Source organism: Anabrus simplex, chromosome 2, assembly GCF_040414725.1.
Source record: "Anabrus simplex isolate iqAnaSimp1 chromosome 2, ASM4041472v1, whole genome shotgun sequence".
Classification (NCBI taxonomy): domain Eukaryota; kingdom Metazoa; phylum Arthropoda; class Insecta; order Orthoptera; family Tettigoniidae; genus Anabrus; species Anabrus simplex.
In genome coordinates, this window is record NC_090266.1 from 84,283,370 (window position 1) to 84,300,554 (window position 17,185).

The following is a 17,185-nucleotide window of genomic DNA, read 5'->3' on the forward strand; positions in this document are numbered from 1 at the left end:
TCGAACTATCCTACAATCAACTGATCGTGATGTTGGCCTCGTGCCGCAATATGATGAAGAGGCGGTATTCGCTTTCATGCTTCAAGCTTTCGGCAACAGACTTTAATTCTCCCCCAGCGATTCTAAAATGCGCACTTTCTACACTTTTCGTCATTAAAAGGCCATGCCCCCTTGCTTGTGTGACAACAGGAAACATGGCGGACGTTCGTTTTATTAGGTTCACCCAGGCAGCGCTTCCGCCTCTCTATGTTATTCTACCTCGTTGCTCTCGCTTCGTGCGAGAGTGCCGATTTGATGTTGATGAAAGTAGCCTGTGGACTAATACGTGTCCCTTGGTTCACTGCTGTTGAAAAATGGTGGTACAGTCTCCAGGTCGGGATGTTCGAATTACGATTTCAAACGCTACAGGATGGCAAAGTTTAATAACATTTACTGTGCTGCTGCTAGCATGGATATCGGGGTTTTCTTCTCGTCTGTTTGCAGTGATTCGCTTTGAAAGCATCATTCATGAATTTGATCCTTGGTGAGTACTGATTTTGGAACTGGTGTAGAGAAAAAATGCCGGTTGGTAAGGAAATGAGGATTGTCATTGTACAGAAACAGTAATTGTCTCGGGTCAGTGTGTGTTGTGGTTCTGCAGGGATAATGGAAGCTTGTTTGATAAATATATGCTCAATATATGAGTGTACACCCTAGATTTGTGTAGCGTAGCTCATGTTTTTGCTGTTTACCAGTACATTGTCGTAGTGGGATCAACTTAATGTGAAAATGTAAGCATTATAAAGTTCTAGAGTGTATATCTGTTTATTCTCACATGCTCCATGTGCGAGTTGTGTGTTTAGGTTTGTTGGGTAATATAGGTTAGGAATGGTCAGATGATCCCCTGGAATGAATTAGCTTTTATATCTTGCCTTTATAACTTCTGGATGGTTGCTTGCATGGCTGTTTTGAATAATTTCAGTTTTGTAGACTTTTTGTTTTTCCCAACTGTTTGGGGTTTGAAGAAGAGTAAATTCCTCCCTGGTGACGGACCACTTTGCTGACAAAATCGGGGGGAAAGGATTTTGTCCCCTTTACCGATCCCGTGTATTTTCTCATGCGTTTTTCTGCCACTTGATGTCTGTAGAAGTGAGACTCGCCCTACTTTGTAGAGTGACTAGATTTACATTCACACGAAGGAAATTCAATGTAGGCCTACAGCCTAGTTTGCACTATACCTCCCACTTGGCTTGATTGCCACATGATAACAACCATGTGTCCATTGAAAATCAAGTTATAGGGTAAATTTTTCATAGCATAGTGACTGCAAATGTTTTTTGAGCTACAGTTTTACTTGCCTAAGTAGTTTTTGTAGGTTTATATAAAAGCTGGATTTCAAGTTTTCAGTTTTATAGTTTTTGTAGAAATTAATCTTTCTTTGTCTCTCTTTTTCTGTAACTCAGAATGATTGTCCTGTATTATAAATTATTTCTTGGGATTTGAGTCTATTGGTCTTTCCTCTTGAATTGTCTTTTAGACAGGTGATTTTTTTCTTTTTCTTTTGTGAATACATAGGCTTATTTGCCAGGCATTATTGAAATGCAGTACAGAGTGGTACCTTACAGTAAACCAGTGTATGTTTTGTTTAAGCAGTGAGGTGGCCCTGCCATATTGTGAAAGTCTCAAGTCCTACAAGTGTACTTTAGTTTCTGGAAATGAAGATTGTGTTCTAGGTTTGTTAATTCTTCATGCATTTATATTTCTGCTGTATCTAATTCAAAGTTGAACAGTGCCAGTAAGAACATATTTTACATAGGTTTTAGTGTTCGCAGTGGCAGGTAGCCTACTTTTTCACTTTATTATCTGCAGGAACTTTAAGCAGTGCTTCCTAGAAGATTAAAAGATCTGATTTGGATAGTGCTAGCAGGAACTTCAATAATTTTATAATAAGTGATTAATTTGAATATAATGTAACTTAAAAAAGTTTTTCAGTCTGTCGAACACACTAGTTCAAAGCAAATAACACTATAATATAGGCCTACCTGTAAAAAATAAATACTATTAAACAGAGAAGGACATGTTTTGTTCTACAAGAACATCTTCAGATTCTGTCAAATTGGTTTGTCATGCCCATGTATGTACAATATTGTTTACAGTGCATAAACTTGTTATGAATTGGTGGCCTTATGAACAAATAATGAATGTAGGGGGGGATCGGCAGTATCGGACAACGGCCTGTGTCGGACAGTCTCGGATGTCGTCGTTAGCAGCTTGTGGCAGAACCTGTTTCATTACTCACAGGTCTGCCTGCATGTTTCAATCAATCAGTCAACATTGATCTGCATTTAGGGCAGTTGCCCAGGTGGCAGATTCCCTATCTGTTGTTTTCCTAGCCTTTTCTTAAATGATTGCAAAGAATTTGGAAATTTATTGAATATCTCCCTTGGTAAATTATTCCAATCCCTAAAATCCTCCATGGCATAAAACTGAGACTGCTTGTTTCATGATAATTAGTTCATTTATCAGGACATCCAAATCTGTTACGACAGTAGTTGAACGGACGTTAGTTAAACAGGAAATCCAGAACAGATTCTTTTGTATTTTGCCTCTTATGATGATTTTTTAAAAGTTGCTTTACGTCGCACCGATGCAGATGGGTCTTATGGCAACGATGTGACAGGAGAAGCCTATTTTCAGCGTGCAGAATACAGCGTAGAATACTGGTGCCAAAACGAGAGCTGATATTCCATACTGTGTGCTTTATCCAGGAAATGCCTTTCCATAACGGCTACATCAGTTCCGAGTTAACAGGTGTTTGAAGACTGATTTAATTACACTGACCTAAGAATTCAAACTTTATAATCATTGCATGAAGTTTGCATAGTGATCTTTTATATTTCGGGCATACTGATTCCGGAACTGAAGTTAGTTTTCCCCTATCACATCAGGTTTTTGTGCAAATTCAAAATAAGAATTTGATAAATATGCAGCACGAGCACGTGCAAGATTACTATTATCACATGTGAAGAATGCTTCTTTCTTATTTTTCACCCATCTGAACACTCCTATCTTACACTCGTATACTTATGAACATAATATAAAGATGTGTAGTATATTATGTTAACAGATCTGTAGAAAAACACAGCGAAATGGACAAAAATTTACCACACATTAAGCCTCATAACGTACTGAGAATGATAAGTCTACGGTTTCAATTTTATAATGTCCTACCTTAATATAAGAAACGTCTTCGCCTTGCTTTTCTTGTGTGGGGAGTAGTTGGACCTTCTCTCTTTAGTAACCAGCAGTAATCTGCCAGTATGTTTTTGTTCCATGTCCCTTGATATCTGCGTTCCATTTCCTGTAGATCCTGATGGAATCTTTCTCGTCTTTTGTGTCGTTTGAACCACGTCTTAGCAAGGACTTAATTATGATTGGTGCAGAATTCAACATCCGACTTCCTCTTTCATTCCTTTGTCCCAATACAAATTCTCCTACTGCATTACGTTCTCTTCCTTGGCACTGAGCTCGATAGCTGCAGTCGCTTAATTGTGGCCAGTATCCAGTATTCGGGATATAGTGGGTTCGAACCCCACTGTCGGCAGCCCTGAAGATGGTTTTCCGTGGTTTCCCCTTTTCACACCAGGCAAATGCTGGGGCTGTACCTTAATTAAGACCACGGCCACTTCCTTCTCAGTTCTAGCCTTTTCCTATCCCATCATCACCATAAGACCTATCTGTGTCGGTGCGACGTAAAGCCAATAGCAAAAAAAAAAAAAAAAACCCCTCATCCTTGCCCTACCACTCCATTCCAGTCTCCCATCACAATTAGATTGTCGTCACCTTTTACATATTGTATTAAATTTCCTCTCTCTTCATATAATACTTTAGATTTCTTCATCATCTGCTAAATTATTGCGGTGGGCATTGGTTTGGTGTCTGTCTTGACAACAATAATCCTTTCATTATGCAGGTCGTAGTAGCTTACCCAGTGCCTTATTTTCTTATTTATTATTAAAGCAACTCCTGCATGTACTCCATTTGATTTTATGTTGATAATTCTGTAGTCGCCTGACCAAAATTCCTGCTCTTCCTGCCAGCATACTTCACTTAAACCAACTACATCTAACTTCAATCCATCTCCCTTTTCAGAGTCTTTAACCTACCACAAAAATTCAAACTTTTAACATTCCACGCTCCGACTCTTAGAATGTCAGTATCCATCTTCCTGATGACTGCCCCCCTCTTGTGTATTCCCCACCTGGTGATCCGAATGGTAGACTATTTTACCTCCAGAATATTTTACCCAGGAGGAAGCCATTCATATAGAGAGAGCTGCATGTCCTCGGGAGTTAGTTAGGGCTGTAGTTTTCAGTTGCTTTCAGTCTTGTAGCAGTATCAACACAGTTATGACATGTCGAGTATTATTACAAGGTCAGATCATCTAGACTGCTGCCCTTGTAACTTCCGAAAGCTTGCTGCCCCCCTTTCAACGAACCATTCGTTAGTCTGGTCTCTCGACAGATACCCATCCGATATGGTTGCACCTGCGGCTCGGCTATCTGCTTCATTGGGACGCCTAAGCCTCGCCACCGCGGCAAGGTCGCAGGGGAGTTAAGAAGTTTCTCCAGAAAAAGAATTCAATTTTTTTACTTCCTTTCACACTCCCTACTCAAGTGAATTTTCCAAAAACAAACAGTACCCATTTCTTTAAAACAGCTTCCAAATACCAATTATCACGACTGTAACATATTCAGTTTTTGAGATGTGTGTATCCTCGTAAAAGGAATTCACTCCATTTTCATACCCCCCCTACGAAGTTGATCCCCTCCCCGTCCCCTCCCTAAAATGCATGTTTTTATTTTTAAAGAAGATTCCAGATACCAGTTTTCATACAAATAATACAACTAATTTTTCAATTCCTTCACCCCCCTTCCTCCCGTTAAGGTTTTTTCCTGAAAACCAAAGAATACGCGTTTCCTTATTTTTAAAGGAGATTCCAAATACCAGTTTTCACGTCTGCAACATGTTAAGTTTTTGAGGTATACTGTAGATATGCTAATTTTAAAAATTCACCCCTCTTTCAGTTCCCCTTAAGTAGATTTTCCAAAAAAAAAAAAAAAAAAAAGTATTTGTTTCTTTACTTTTACAGGAAATTCGAAATATCAGTTTTCAGATCTGTAATTTACGTCTGAGATAGTCATTTTTGAAATTCACCCCGTTTGTCACTCCTGATCACCCCCTATTCATCGCATTATCCAAATACGCAAAAATACATGTTTCTTTATATTCAAAGAGATTCCAAATTTCAATTTTCATGTCTGTAACATCTTCAGTTTTCGAGATTTAAGTCTCCTTATAAAAGGTGTTCAAACCATCTTCCCCCATTTTTCATCCCCCTTAATGGGATTTTTCTTAAAACAAAAAAAAAAAAAAGTGTTCCTTAATTTTTGAAGGAGATTTCAAATACCAATTTTTACGTCAGTAAACTTTTAAGTTTTTGAGATAGGCCTATAGATATCCTCAGTTTTAAAATTTACCCCCTTAGCGACGGAATATCCAAAAATCCTCCCTTAGCGAGCACTTGCATGTTAATAAGAATGTATCCCCAATATTTCATTTCATTATGTCCAGTAGTTTTTGGCCCGGCAATGATGAATCAATCAGTCAGGACAAGTTACTTTATATATATGATGCTGATGATAATAATAATATTAAAAAACATAGTCACAACTTGTCCCATCATTTCATAAAAGTTTCCCCCCCCACCCCCACAATTTCCTCTTCCTCCGCCATTGCCACGATCAACAGCGGACCTGCTTGACAGTCTATCAGTTTCGTGTTTTGGTTATGTTTCTGTTTTTCATATTGACAACATATTTCATTTCATTTTTTTACTAATTGTCAGTTTCTAAACTACCAAGTGGGTTGGCCGTGCGGTTAGGGGAGCACATCTGTGAGCTTGCATTCGGGAAATAGTGGGTTCGAACCCCATCACTGGCAGCCCTGAAGATATTTTCCGTATTTCCCATTTTCACACCAGGCAGATGATGGGGCTGTACCTTAAGGCCACGGCCACTTCGTTCCAACACCTAGCCTTTTCCTGTCCCATTGTTGCCATAAGACCAATCTCTGTCAGCGCAATGTAAAGCCAAAAATTTGCTTTACAATTATTGTTAAAGAAAGTTTCTAAACTTTTCTACAGGGCAATCATTTTGATGCTTAGATATTGAAACTTATCAAGAATGAGTGGTGGTGTTTTAGAGTATTCTATCAACTTTGTATATCTTTTTCAAGGCTGAAGAAGGCCCAACAGGGCCGAAACAAGTACCTTTAATGTGTTTCTATGTAATATTTATGTATCGATCAAGGTGGACTAAATACATATTTTTCTTAACTGTAAGGTCAATGGGGAACAAATGAGCTTAAAATTGTTAAATATTGTCATTATTAAAGGTGAAGGGGCAAAGTTCTTATTATTCTTTCATTCTTTTTAAGTTGTTTGAGGTTAATTTTTTATTTTGTTGGTTATTTTATCAATGTAATCGTTAGTGTATCCATTACTAGTTGCTATTTTGTAAATACTGTTAATTTCTTTACTTAGATCTTCTCATGACAGAAGGATATTGTAGGCTCTATTAATCATACTATGAAATGTGGCTTTGTGTGTGTGTGTGTGTGTGTGTGTGTGTGTGTGTGTGTGTGTGTGTGAATTTCTAGATGTTGTGAACTTTTTTTATGGTGTTAAGGGTTTGGGTAAGTTTTCTGTGGGTTTTATATGATAGCTGTTCTTTTTTTCTTATCACTGTAAGGTTTAGAAAATTTAGTTTAATTTTCCATCAAAATTAATAAGGACCCCACGAACACAATCCAGAAAACTCTGAAACAGGTATTAAAAATCATAGTTTCATGACTACAGAATATCAGCTAATTAACATGAACCCCAGAGTAGAAAGAGCTCAGTCATAAATACACGAAGACAGAATTCCCATTAGACCGATTATTAATTTAAAAATAGCTTTACATACAAAATATACCAATTCATCTACAATTTTTTAAAGAAAATACTATACCTTTCAGAGCAAGACATCAATGAAAAATTCTATAGAATTCTGTAATCCTACTACAAATGATCAAATTACAGTTTTCATATGCCATTAATTCATTTGATATTGCAAACATGTATGGAGGGTTGCTCCAGTTAATGCAGGATGCGAACTTGAGCGCATGTGTTGCTCTTGGAAGCAGCTGCGTGTCGTTCTGTTTTGTCTGGTCAGTGTGATGTAGAGAAGTGCCGTGTACAGTCATATACCTTTGTTGCCTCATGGCCTGCTGAATTGCAGATATATGGCAAGGGTACATTGTTGGCCTTTCAGACGCTAATTTCCCATTATCAAGGCTTGTACAACAATGTAAAATGAAAGATCTCAACTCTAGTAAGTCCTCTGTAGGCAGGGTGATGCAATTACATCAGAATGGTTTCCTGCCAGAAACAACTACTTTGAAAAAACTGCTGCGGAAGTGAGTTAGATTCTCCAGGTCTCCGGACATCATTAAAAAGTTATAAAGGCTGCTGTCCTCAAGGAAAATTTACTAAGACACCTTGTCAGCTACACAAGCACTTCTAAAGGTACAATCTACTGTATAATTAAAGAGGATCTGAACCTGGTAAAGCGGCATACGGTACTTGGAGATGCATTGAATGCAAAGCACATTAAAGAATGGCTCACTATTGCCAGAAAATTATTAAAAAACTACTTAGCAGGGGATGAATGGCAGTCTGTTGTTACTCTGGATGAAGCTTTGGTGTATGTGGATGACACCAACAAGCCCCGGGCAATTTGCTGTCACTCAAAAGGGCAAAAGAGGCACTCAAACTTCGTCAAGGAAAACAAAGAAAAGTTTGCCAGGGGGTTCATGGTAGTTGCAGAGTATTGTGCCCAGGGTAAACTCAGAATCCTCAGAGTGCTGAGAAATGTGAAGATGAATACTGCATATTTCCAGAAGAATGTCATGGACCCATATTTCCACAAAGATATCCCCCGGCTGTACAGTGAGGATGCTTTAAATGTCTGGATCCACAGGGATAAAGCATCCAGTCATACTGCCAGATCATGTCACCTACTTCGAGAGAAAAGTAGAGACGGGTGCCCGTGTCATACCATTTAGTGCCACCCCTGTCTAATTCCCGGATGCCTCACCGATGGATTTCTGTGTATTTGGTCTCCTGAAAAGAGGGCTTTCTTCTAGACATCCTGCCACTGTTGAGGATCTTTGGGAAGTGTGCAAGGAAGTATGGGACAATATTCTTCTGCCTGTACTCCATCCCAAGTCTTCTTCAGTGGAAATTGAGATGTAGGGGAATAGTCCATGCTCGTGGCCATCACATCGAGCACGACCGGTTCTGGAGAGAAGGAGTCGCCTAGGATAAAATGTACGTCAAAATCGTCCAAACTTAACTGGGGTAACCCTCTGTACTCTAAAATTCTGTTAAAGATAGAATCAATTGAAGGGGTTAAAGTCAAAGTGGTGTAAGTCAATTTTCGGTAGAAGTTGACTTAGGCACAGAAAGGCGATGTAGAAATAAAAAACTGTTCATAGAAAAAGTGGAGTAAGTCAGAGCTTCACTCATTTCGTCGTTAGATGGCAGCACAAGTTAGACTGGTAATGGATCATCTGTTTTGCTGATAACTGAAGTGGTGTGAGTCAGACTTACACCAGTGTGGTTGTAATTGTTCCGCGATGTTCATCGAGTGTTGAATGCATGCGTGAATACTCAAAGAAACGATGGATTCTGAAATAAGTTTAAGTGATCCGTTGGATGAGCTGGAGTCCAGTGATGAATGGGAGCGTGAACAAGGAGAAAACACATCAGAAACAGATGATGGTAAGTACTATTCACCTTCTAACCTCTCAGTTACTCACCTACTAACCTATTTTGTTGCAACGTTTTTAGCAAGTACTTACATTAGATTATGCCTTAGGTCCTTTTGGTCTACTATTCCCTGAATAATACACCTTTGTAATCGGTTCGGAAAAAAAGAAAGGAAAAATGGAGAAAAATGCACGAAGAGTGATGTTTTTAGTGAATTTTCTGTGATTATTGAAAATGGTCGTGTTGAGTATCGTTTTTCACGTAATTTTGAATGCTGAATCGAAGCTTCCCCTGCAGTTTTTTATTTCGGTAGTAAGTGTAACAAGATGTTTGTTGTTTCAGAATCAGAAGGAGATGAAGAGGTAGACGGCGGACGCCAGCGCAACCATTCCAGCGAATTTCCTACTGCTGGAACTTCTGAGAATCGAGAAAACGCTCACCCGAGAACGAGGAAAAGACAAAAACACGAAAGTAAAGCTCAAAAGCGAAAGCGAGCACGAAATTCAGGGCTCCCGTACGTGTCCTCTAGAGGAAAAGAAGTGGCCGGTAAGCTGTATCAGAACTTTGTAAATGTAAAAAAAAGTGTGTGGAGAACGTACCTGAAGTGGCGAGGCGAGAAATTTTCGACACCTTTTGGAAGCTAAGCAGTTTTTCTGAACAAAACGTATTTTTATGTGGTTTGATTGTGCAACAGAAACCTAATGTAAGACGCCCACGAAATTCAACGAGAAATGCAAAGTCTGTTTCAAACAGCTTCAGATTCCAAGTCAGAGGCAATAGCGTTACTGTGTGCAAGCGTTTTTTCTTACAAACACTCCAAGTTTCGGATGGGCGAATGACAAGGGCAATACAAAAAGTACGAGAGGGTCAACAACCAGGAAGTGATGGCCGAGGACGCCATCCCCCCAAAAATAAAACACCGGAGGCTGCCATGAATGGTGTGCGTGACCACATAGCATCTTTCCCATCGTATCAATCGCACTACAGTAGATCAGAGAACCTTAACAGGAAATACCTTCCTCCTGACATGAATGTACGTACAATGTATGAACTGTACAAAGAAAAGTGCACGGAAAAAGGTGATATTCCTGTTTCTGAAGCCATCTACCGTCGAACCTTTAGCAATGAGTTCAACTTGCATTTCCACCGGCCTCTTAAAGATACGTGCACCAGATGCGATGTGCTTGACAAGAAGATTGAAGTGTGTGAAGATGAAGACGAATCTACAAAGCTGAAGGCTGAAAAAGAATTACACCTCAGAAATGCCGAAAAGGTGAGAGAGGCTAGAGATCGGGACAAAGTGAAAGCACGGGAAGACGAATCTTTCTATGGTCTGACATTCGACCTCGAAAAGGCTTTGCCATTTCCTGTTTTGACGACGTCCGTGGCTTACTATAAGCGGAATATGTATTGTTATAACCTTGGTTGCCATGAACTTGGAACAGGTTTAGGCTTCATGTTCTGCTGGGATGAAACGATCGCTTCTCGTGGGTCTCAAGAGATTGGTTCCTGTATCGTCAAACATCTTGCAGCAAGAGCGTCATCTGCTAGGCACATAGTGTTGTACAGTGACGCATGCACGGGCCAAAACCGTAATATTAAGTTTTCCTTGTACCTCATGAAGTACATACAGGGCCCTCAAAGCAATGCAGAAATTATCGATCACAAATTTATGGTAAGTGGCCACTCTTTTCTACCCAACGACGCTGAATTTGGATCAATTGAATCGTACGCAAAGAACAAGTCCATTTATACTGCAGACGACTGGTACAGTATCATAATGAAGTGCCGAAGGAACAATCCATTCATGGTGACGAAAATGAGCCGAGAGGATTTCAAATCTGTTGCAAAGTTGGAAAGTTGTATCACGCGACGAAAGAAAAATGAGAACAACATTGCTGTTAATTGGTTGAAAATTCAATGGATACGAATTTTGAAAGATCAACCTTACACTCTCTTCTACAAAGAAACTGTGAATGAGGATATCCCATTTTCTAAACTAAATCTAAAGGCAGCAAAGCCCGGTAGGCGACATTCTCTGGCCAACGTTTCTCAAGATGTTTTGTACCCAAGGGGAAGGCCTGTTACCGAGGCTAAAAAGAAAGATATGCTTGATCTTCTGCCATACATTCCACCAGTGAAACATGAATTCTTCGTTTCCCTGCGAACCACTATTGAAGAAGGTGAGGAGCTTGTAGATGTTGGACCTCTGGAAATTGTGGAAACCACATATCCTGATGAAATAGACTGAATCCGTATTGCCATGTTAAAAACATTAAGACTCCATTCGTGATAAAAAATTAAATTGTTTGTATTATTCTTATACTTTGTGTAATGTTCAATAAAAATGTGTTTGAGAAGTGCAAGTCAACTTTACATCATTTTGTTGATGTCCATAGTGGTGTAAGTCTTTGGTTTTAGGTCATACAGTGGTGTATGTCACAGGCTTTGGTAAGGCACAGTGGTGCAAGTGACTTTGGTTAGTGCGTGAGGTACAACTTTTGAGCAAAAAAAATTTCAAATCAAGCCTAATCCCTAAGTTTGGACCTACGTAGTACCTCTAAAACAATACCATCACAAAAACTTGTCTACTGAATTAACTACAATACCTTTCGCATTATGCTCATTTCCTAAAAACGATGATAAAGTGACTTACACCACTATACCTTTAACCCCTTCAATTTAATCAGTAGAACCTGTCAGAAAAGCAACACCTTAAGTAAACAAGAGGTACAGGAATTTGACTATTTCTAGAATTTACCCTCAGCTAATTTTCTGTCAGTAATAAAATTAACCATTGAAAAGGACTCCCAATGAGTGCTATGGCTTCTGGGATCTTAGCAGAAATATATGACTTGGAAATAATTTTTTTTTTTGCACTGACAAATTATGGCAGTTGTCCTTTTAATTTCTTGTGTTTTGATTTATCTTGATGTCAGTTGGTCAATATGTATGTAAAGAACTTTTTTGTTCCAATAAGTTGTGCCTTAGTGAATAAAATATGTACATTTTTGTCGAGACATAAAATTTTGTCCAAAACAGGGGAGTGTAAAATTATTTCAAGAATAAAATTTACTGTATCCACGTATTCAATACTATTCACAGTTTACAGTGATTAAATTCTACATGAATTACACACACTTTTCAGGTACAAGTTTAGCCCTTTTTGGGCATCTTCAGCCTGTTTACAATCGTAAGGTCAAGCCCGAGCCCTTATTTGACTAAAAAATTTGAACTTAATACAATACAAAATGATCTTATTCTAATTTTTTTGTAAAAAAGTTTTTCTTAAGATGATTTGTACATGGGTTTAAAATGTGTACATTAAATAAAACCAAAATTTATGACCTGAATACAATAATAATCTCATACTTAACTAAAATTGTCCAAAGCGAAAATTGGATCTTCATCGAATTATTGGATGAATCATTGGGTTAATGGTAAAAAGTACGTTCATCCCAAGGTGCTTTATAATCAACTATGTCGTATATTTGGTAGCAACAAAACCGGAACTGTGGTATGTTGTCATGCAAAGCTTGAATATCCCATGTGCAAAGAAGCAAAGTTCAATGATACTATTTTCTATATAATAATAATTTAATATAATTGTGGGTTAAACATCATGTAAGTTAGAATTATGTTGTCAAATATCCTTCATAGGCAGCTGTTTCTCTAACAAAATGCTTCATGGGTTGTTTATGCTGTTCTTATTAGACTGTTTTTCTCGTTGATTCATTGTTCGACCTTGGAATGGTTTATGAATATTGTCTGTAATTGAATAAAAAGTAAAAGAAATTTAGAAGATGAATGTTAGAGCCCGCGTTGATAATTATAAAGATAATGGTATAATACCCCTTAATTGTGGTCATACTTACTCATCCAGTCTGTTGTTGGATCCACCTGTTCCAGTTGCGTCTGACTAACCTTTCTACTTCTAGTGTAGTAGTGATGCGGTAACGGAGTGGTGGAGCGTAGAGGGGGAAGGGGAGTGGGTTGTACTTTGTGCGCCTGTGTTATTGCTAAAGAGGTGTTACCCGAATTGGTATTGATGGGCCTAACATTGGGCATGGTAAATGGAACATTGGAGTGCTGTGATTGAAAAATAGTAGTTACCTTATTCTGATTTACAGTATGGATCAACCTTGGAGTTATATAAGAGATTTTTGTTGTCATTGACATCGTTAAGATTATTATCCTTATAGGTTTGGTCCAAAAAAAATGTATAAATTTTCCATTTCATTCAATAATTTCCCCTCGCCTAAGTTTAACGATGGTTAGATCTTTCTCTATTGAAGTAAATTTGTCCCGTTTCACTCATATGCTGGCTCATGGCTGAATACTTGTGTTTGAAAGCATTGTAGTGTTCTTGTATAAAAGCTCCTCCCAGTTTCACCCAGATACGAGAATCCACACTGTGTACACTTTAGTGTATAAACCCCAGATCTTGAGTAACTGTTGTTGTTATTATTGACCTTATTGTTTTTGAAAAATATGTTTTTGTTATTATTTACTGTCCTATATTCTATACTGACATTTTAAAAAATTTTTAGAACATTTGTGATCTGATGGATAGCCGGATTATTATATGTAAATGTGGCGTAGCTATTTTTCTTGGATTTATCTGGTACTAGATTGGATGACAGTTTAATTTTGATTTTATTAATTAACCGATTGACCATATTTATTTTAAAACCTTTGAATTGAGCTAATTGTCTTAAATATTTTTGTTCTGTTTCTAAATTGTCTGGAGAAAGAGGAATTTTTAGAGCCCTATATGTTAAACTATGAAAAGCGGCTTGTTTTTGAGTCTTGGGGTGCAGGGATGAATTTTTAATAGTTATGGGTGAATGAATAGGTTTCCTATAAATTTCAAATTCATAGGTGTTATGCATACGCGTAATCATTAGATTTAAAGAATTTTTGACGTCATCTTCTTTGGTAAATTCAATATTGGGGTCTATGTTGCTTAATGAATCCAATTTCTAGTCACTCTTAGTCATATCTTTGTTGATAACCATAAAAGTATCGTCACAAATCTAAGCCGTAAACAAATACCCTTTATTTGTGGAATAACTTTTGTATGTTCTATTGAATCCATGTAAATATCAGCTAGAATGCCAGAAAGGGCCTGAGCCTTTTTGCTGATAATGCTTCCCATTAAAAGAGAAGTGATTTTTGTTTAGAACGAAATTTAATATCTCAATGAATTCTTCGATTTCCATTTTAATAATAATGTTATTTGTTTTACGTCCCACTAACTACTTTTTAAGGTCTTCGGAGACGCCGAGGTGCCGGAATTTAGTCCCGCAGGAGTTCTTTAACGTGCCAGTAAATCTACCGACACGGGGCTGTCGTATTTGAGCACCTTCAAATACCACCGGACTGAGCCAGGATCGAACCTGCCAAGTTGGGGTTAGAAGGCCAGCGCCTTAACCGTCTGAGCCACTCAGCCCGGCGATTTCCATTTTAATAAGGCCGCTGTGTTTATTGATGTCATGGATAATTCTAACGGTTTGTTTCGTACGAAAGTTTGGGAACATGTTTGCAATATCATATGAACAGATAATATGGTTAGGTTGCAGATGAAACTCTTTTCAAAATTTTGCAGAAAGTAATTTAATTTTTTAAAGGGTATTTATTGTTGAGTACTTAATGTTTCTTCGAAAAACCATGGATGAATTTTGACACTTTATAGGTGTAATCAGGGGAGTGTCCGCATCGTAGAGGTGGAGATATTTCCCTGTAATAATATGTGTGGCCTCGAGAGGCCTGGTGCAGATCTTTCAAATTGACGCTTATAGGTGTTTGAGGTTGGGACTCTGCCTATGGTGAATTCTAATGTTGAAGGCAGCACAAGTACCCAGTCCACAAGCCTGAGGAATTAACCAATTAAAGTTAAAATCTCTGAGTTGGTTGGAAATTGAACCCAAAATCCTTTGGACGAAAGGCCAGCATGCTAACCATTTAGTCATGGAGACGGACAGTCGACCACATAAGAATGCATGTAAGGAAGTCCCTATATGAGGTTTTGTAGCTGACTTTGGATCGAGAAGCATGGTAGAAACCTCTCCAACTATTCTTCACATGTTACCATGCCCTGATAAGAGTACGGGGGGTGGGGAAGAGAGATCTGCCCTGAACTCCTAAATACCTTTCCTAAGCTTCACAATTCTTCTGTATCAAGCTTTATTTTATTTTATTTTTTTAAATACAAAATAATATTTGTTTGTGGCGTCAACCTCTGTAGATCTTTTGCCACTACTTTCACCATATAATAGGAACCCTATGTAAGTGGAATTGCGGAAGTGTTGAATGTGAGGAGAGGAACGTTAAAGACAACACAAACACCCAGGCCAGGGATATTTACAACTAAAACCCCTTACCCGGCTGGGAATCGAATCCGACCCCGCTGGGTGACAGGCGTACGCGTTGCCCCCTACACCGCGGGGCCGGACTCTATACCGAGTTAGTTGGCTATGTCGTTTGGGTAATGCAGTTGTGAGCTTATATTCAGGAGATGGTGGGTTTTAATTTCCATGATAATTGAACAGTGCAGCCGTCATTGTCAGATGGTAAATCACGTACTTATTAATAATATTAATAATGATGTTATTGGCTAAACATCCCATTGACTGCCGTTACAGTTTTTAAATGTCATCCACATGTATTTTGTCAACTAGTTAACATTTTTCTCTTCCATCACTATTTGTTTATTAATCTTGTTATCGTTATGGTATAATTGTAAGAATGATACAACTCATTTGACAACTTGATAAATCGTCCAGTATAAAACTGATTGGAAGTGTGGGATGCTACAGGAAAGTGATAATGACTTGATGAAAAATATGTATCATTTGCACTGAAAGGAATGCTAAGTAAGACGTAATATTCTCATTTCAGGTTCAACTATAGATCTACGGCTTATATGGTGCAACATGGATTCTACAACTTCTTGAATTGGTTTGATGAGAGAGCATGGTACCCTCTCGGTCGAATTGTCGGTGGTACTGTGTATCCAGGGTTAATGATTACCTCTGGAGGCATTCACTACATTCTTCATTCTCTCAATATTCCAGTCCATATACGGGACATATGTGTTTTCCTTGCACCAACATTCAGGTTAGTTTCATTCTACTTTTTTAGTTCTCTGTACAGTGGCCACAACATGGGAAGGTGTCTGGCTTAGGCATGTGCAGGCGTATTCTTTTCCCCACCATGATCCATTCTGTCAATGAGCCATATACAAGCTGCTCCTTAGTAAATGAGTCGGCAAATAATGGGATACAAGTGAAAATATGTTGAAGTTTAGTTATACTGTGAGCACTTAACAAAATTAATGTATTGGTTTGACACATTTTAGCGGATCATTGACATTTTTTATTTTCGTTTCATTCTTTCCCCATGAAAAATGACTTTTTTAGACCATTGCTTATATTTTCCCACCTTCGGGCTAACATAATATAAAACTGTGACTCATTTCAATCTTATTGATAACCTCTTCTCTTCCTTTTTCACTTATCCTCTGGATTTCATTTTATTTTATTTGTAGAGCTATGCTTTCTTTCTTCATTATTTGTTCCCCAAATCTATTATATATCATAGCTATCTTTGATTTTATAATAGAGTAGTACATTTGTTTAATATATGTATTATCTTGTAATTTTTCGTGGTTAAATGTAAGAGAGGGCCATGGGCCCTAACTTTGCCACTGCTAAAATCAAATCTTTCTTTGATTACTTTAAGGAACTCCACTGGACCATATGACTTGTTTCTAAATTTAGGAAGTTCAACTTCTTTAACCAGTTCTATTTGTTGAGCCATGTCAACAAAGCTGACATTAATTTTTTCACTTTCCCTTCAAGCGTATTATATTTTCATAGTTTGCCTTATTTTATGATCAACATAAGTTTTTAACCCCATCTTGAATTGTCTTTTCTATTCTGAATTCTAAATTCTTTACTTTCTCTTCGATTATATTTAATTAAACTTTCCTCCCCCTGCAAACCATGTAAACTTCCCACGGTGGGGAGGCATGTGCCTCGCAGTGAAGCAGTTAGCCGAGCTGCTGGTGCAGCCACATCGGATGGGTATCTGTTGAAAGACCAGAATAACGGGTGGTTTATCGGAACGGGGGTAGCAGCCTTTCAGGTGTTGCAAGGGCGGCAGTCTAGATAATTTGCTGAGATGGGCCCTCTAATAATACTTAACATTGCTTAGCTATGTTGATACTGGTACATGCCTGAAAGCAACAGGAAACTACAGTCGTAACTAACTCCCAAGCACATGCAGCTCTCCCTGTATGAATGCTGTACTGATAATGGCTTCCTATTG

At 38.2% G+C, this 17,185-nt stretch overlaps 1 protein-coding gene across 1 annotated transcript in view; it reads left to right on the forward strand.

Moving 5' to 3' along the window:
- The first annotated feature begins 313 nt into the window (after positions 1 to 313).
- Positions 314 to 17,185, forward strand: part of Stt3B (catalytic subunit 3B of the oligosaccharyltransferase complex) — a 518,075-nt gene continuing 501,203 nt past the window's right edge. The window contains exons 1-2 of the mRNA XM_067140186.2: positions 314 to 523; positions 15,755 to 15,973. Of these exons, the coding sequence (XP_066996287.1) occupies positions 354 to 523; positions 15,755 to 15,973 (389 nt within the window). The 5' untranslated portion in view covers positions 314 to 353. The remainder of the gene's footprint in view (positions 524 to 15,754; positions 15,974 to 17,185) is intronic.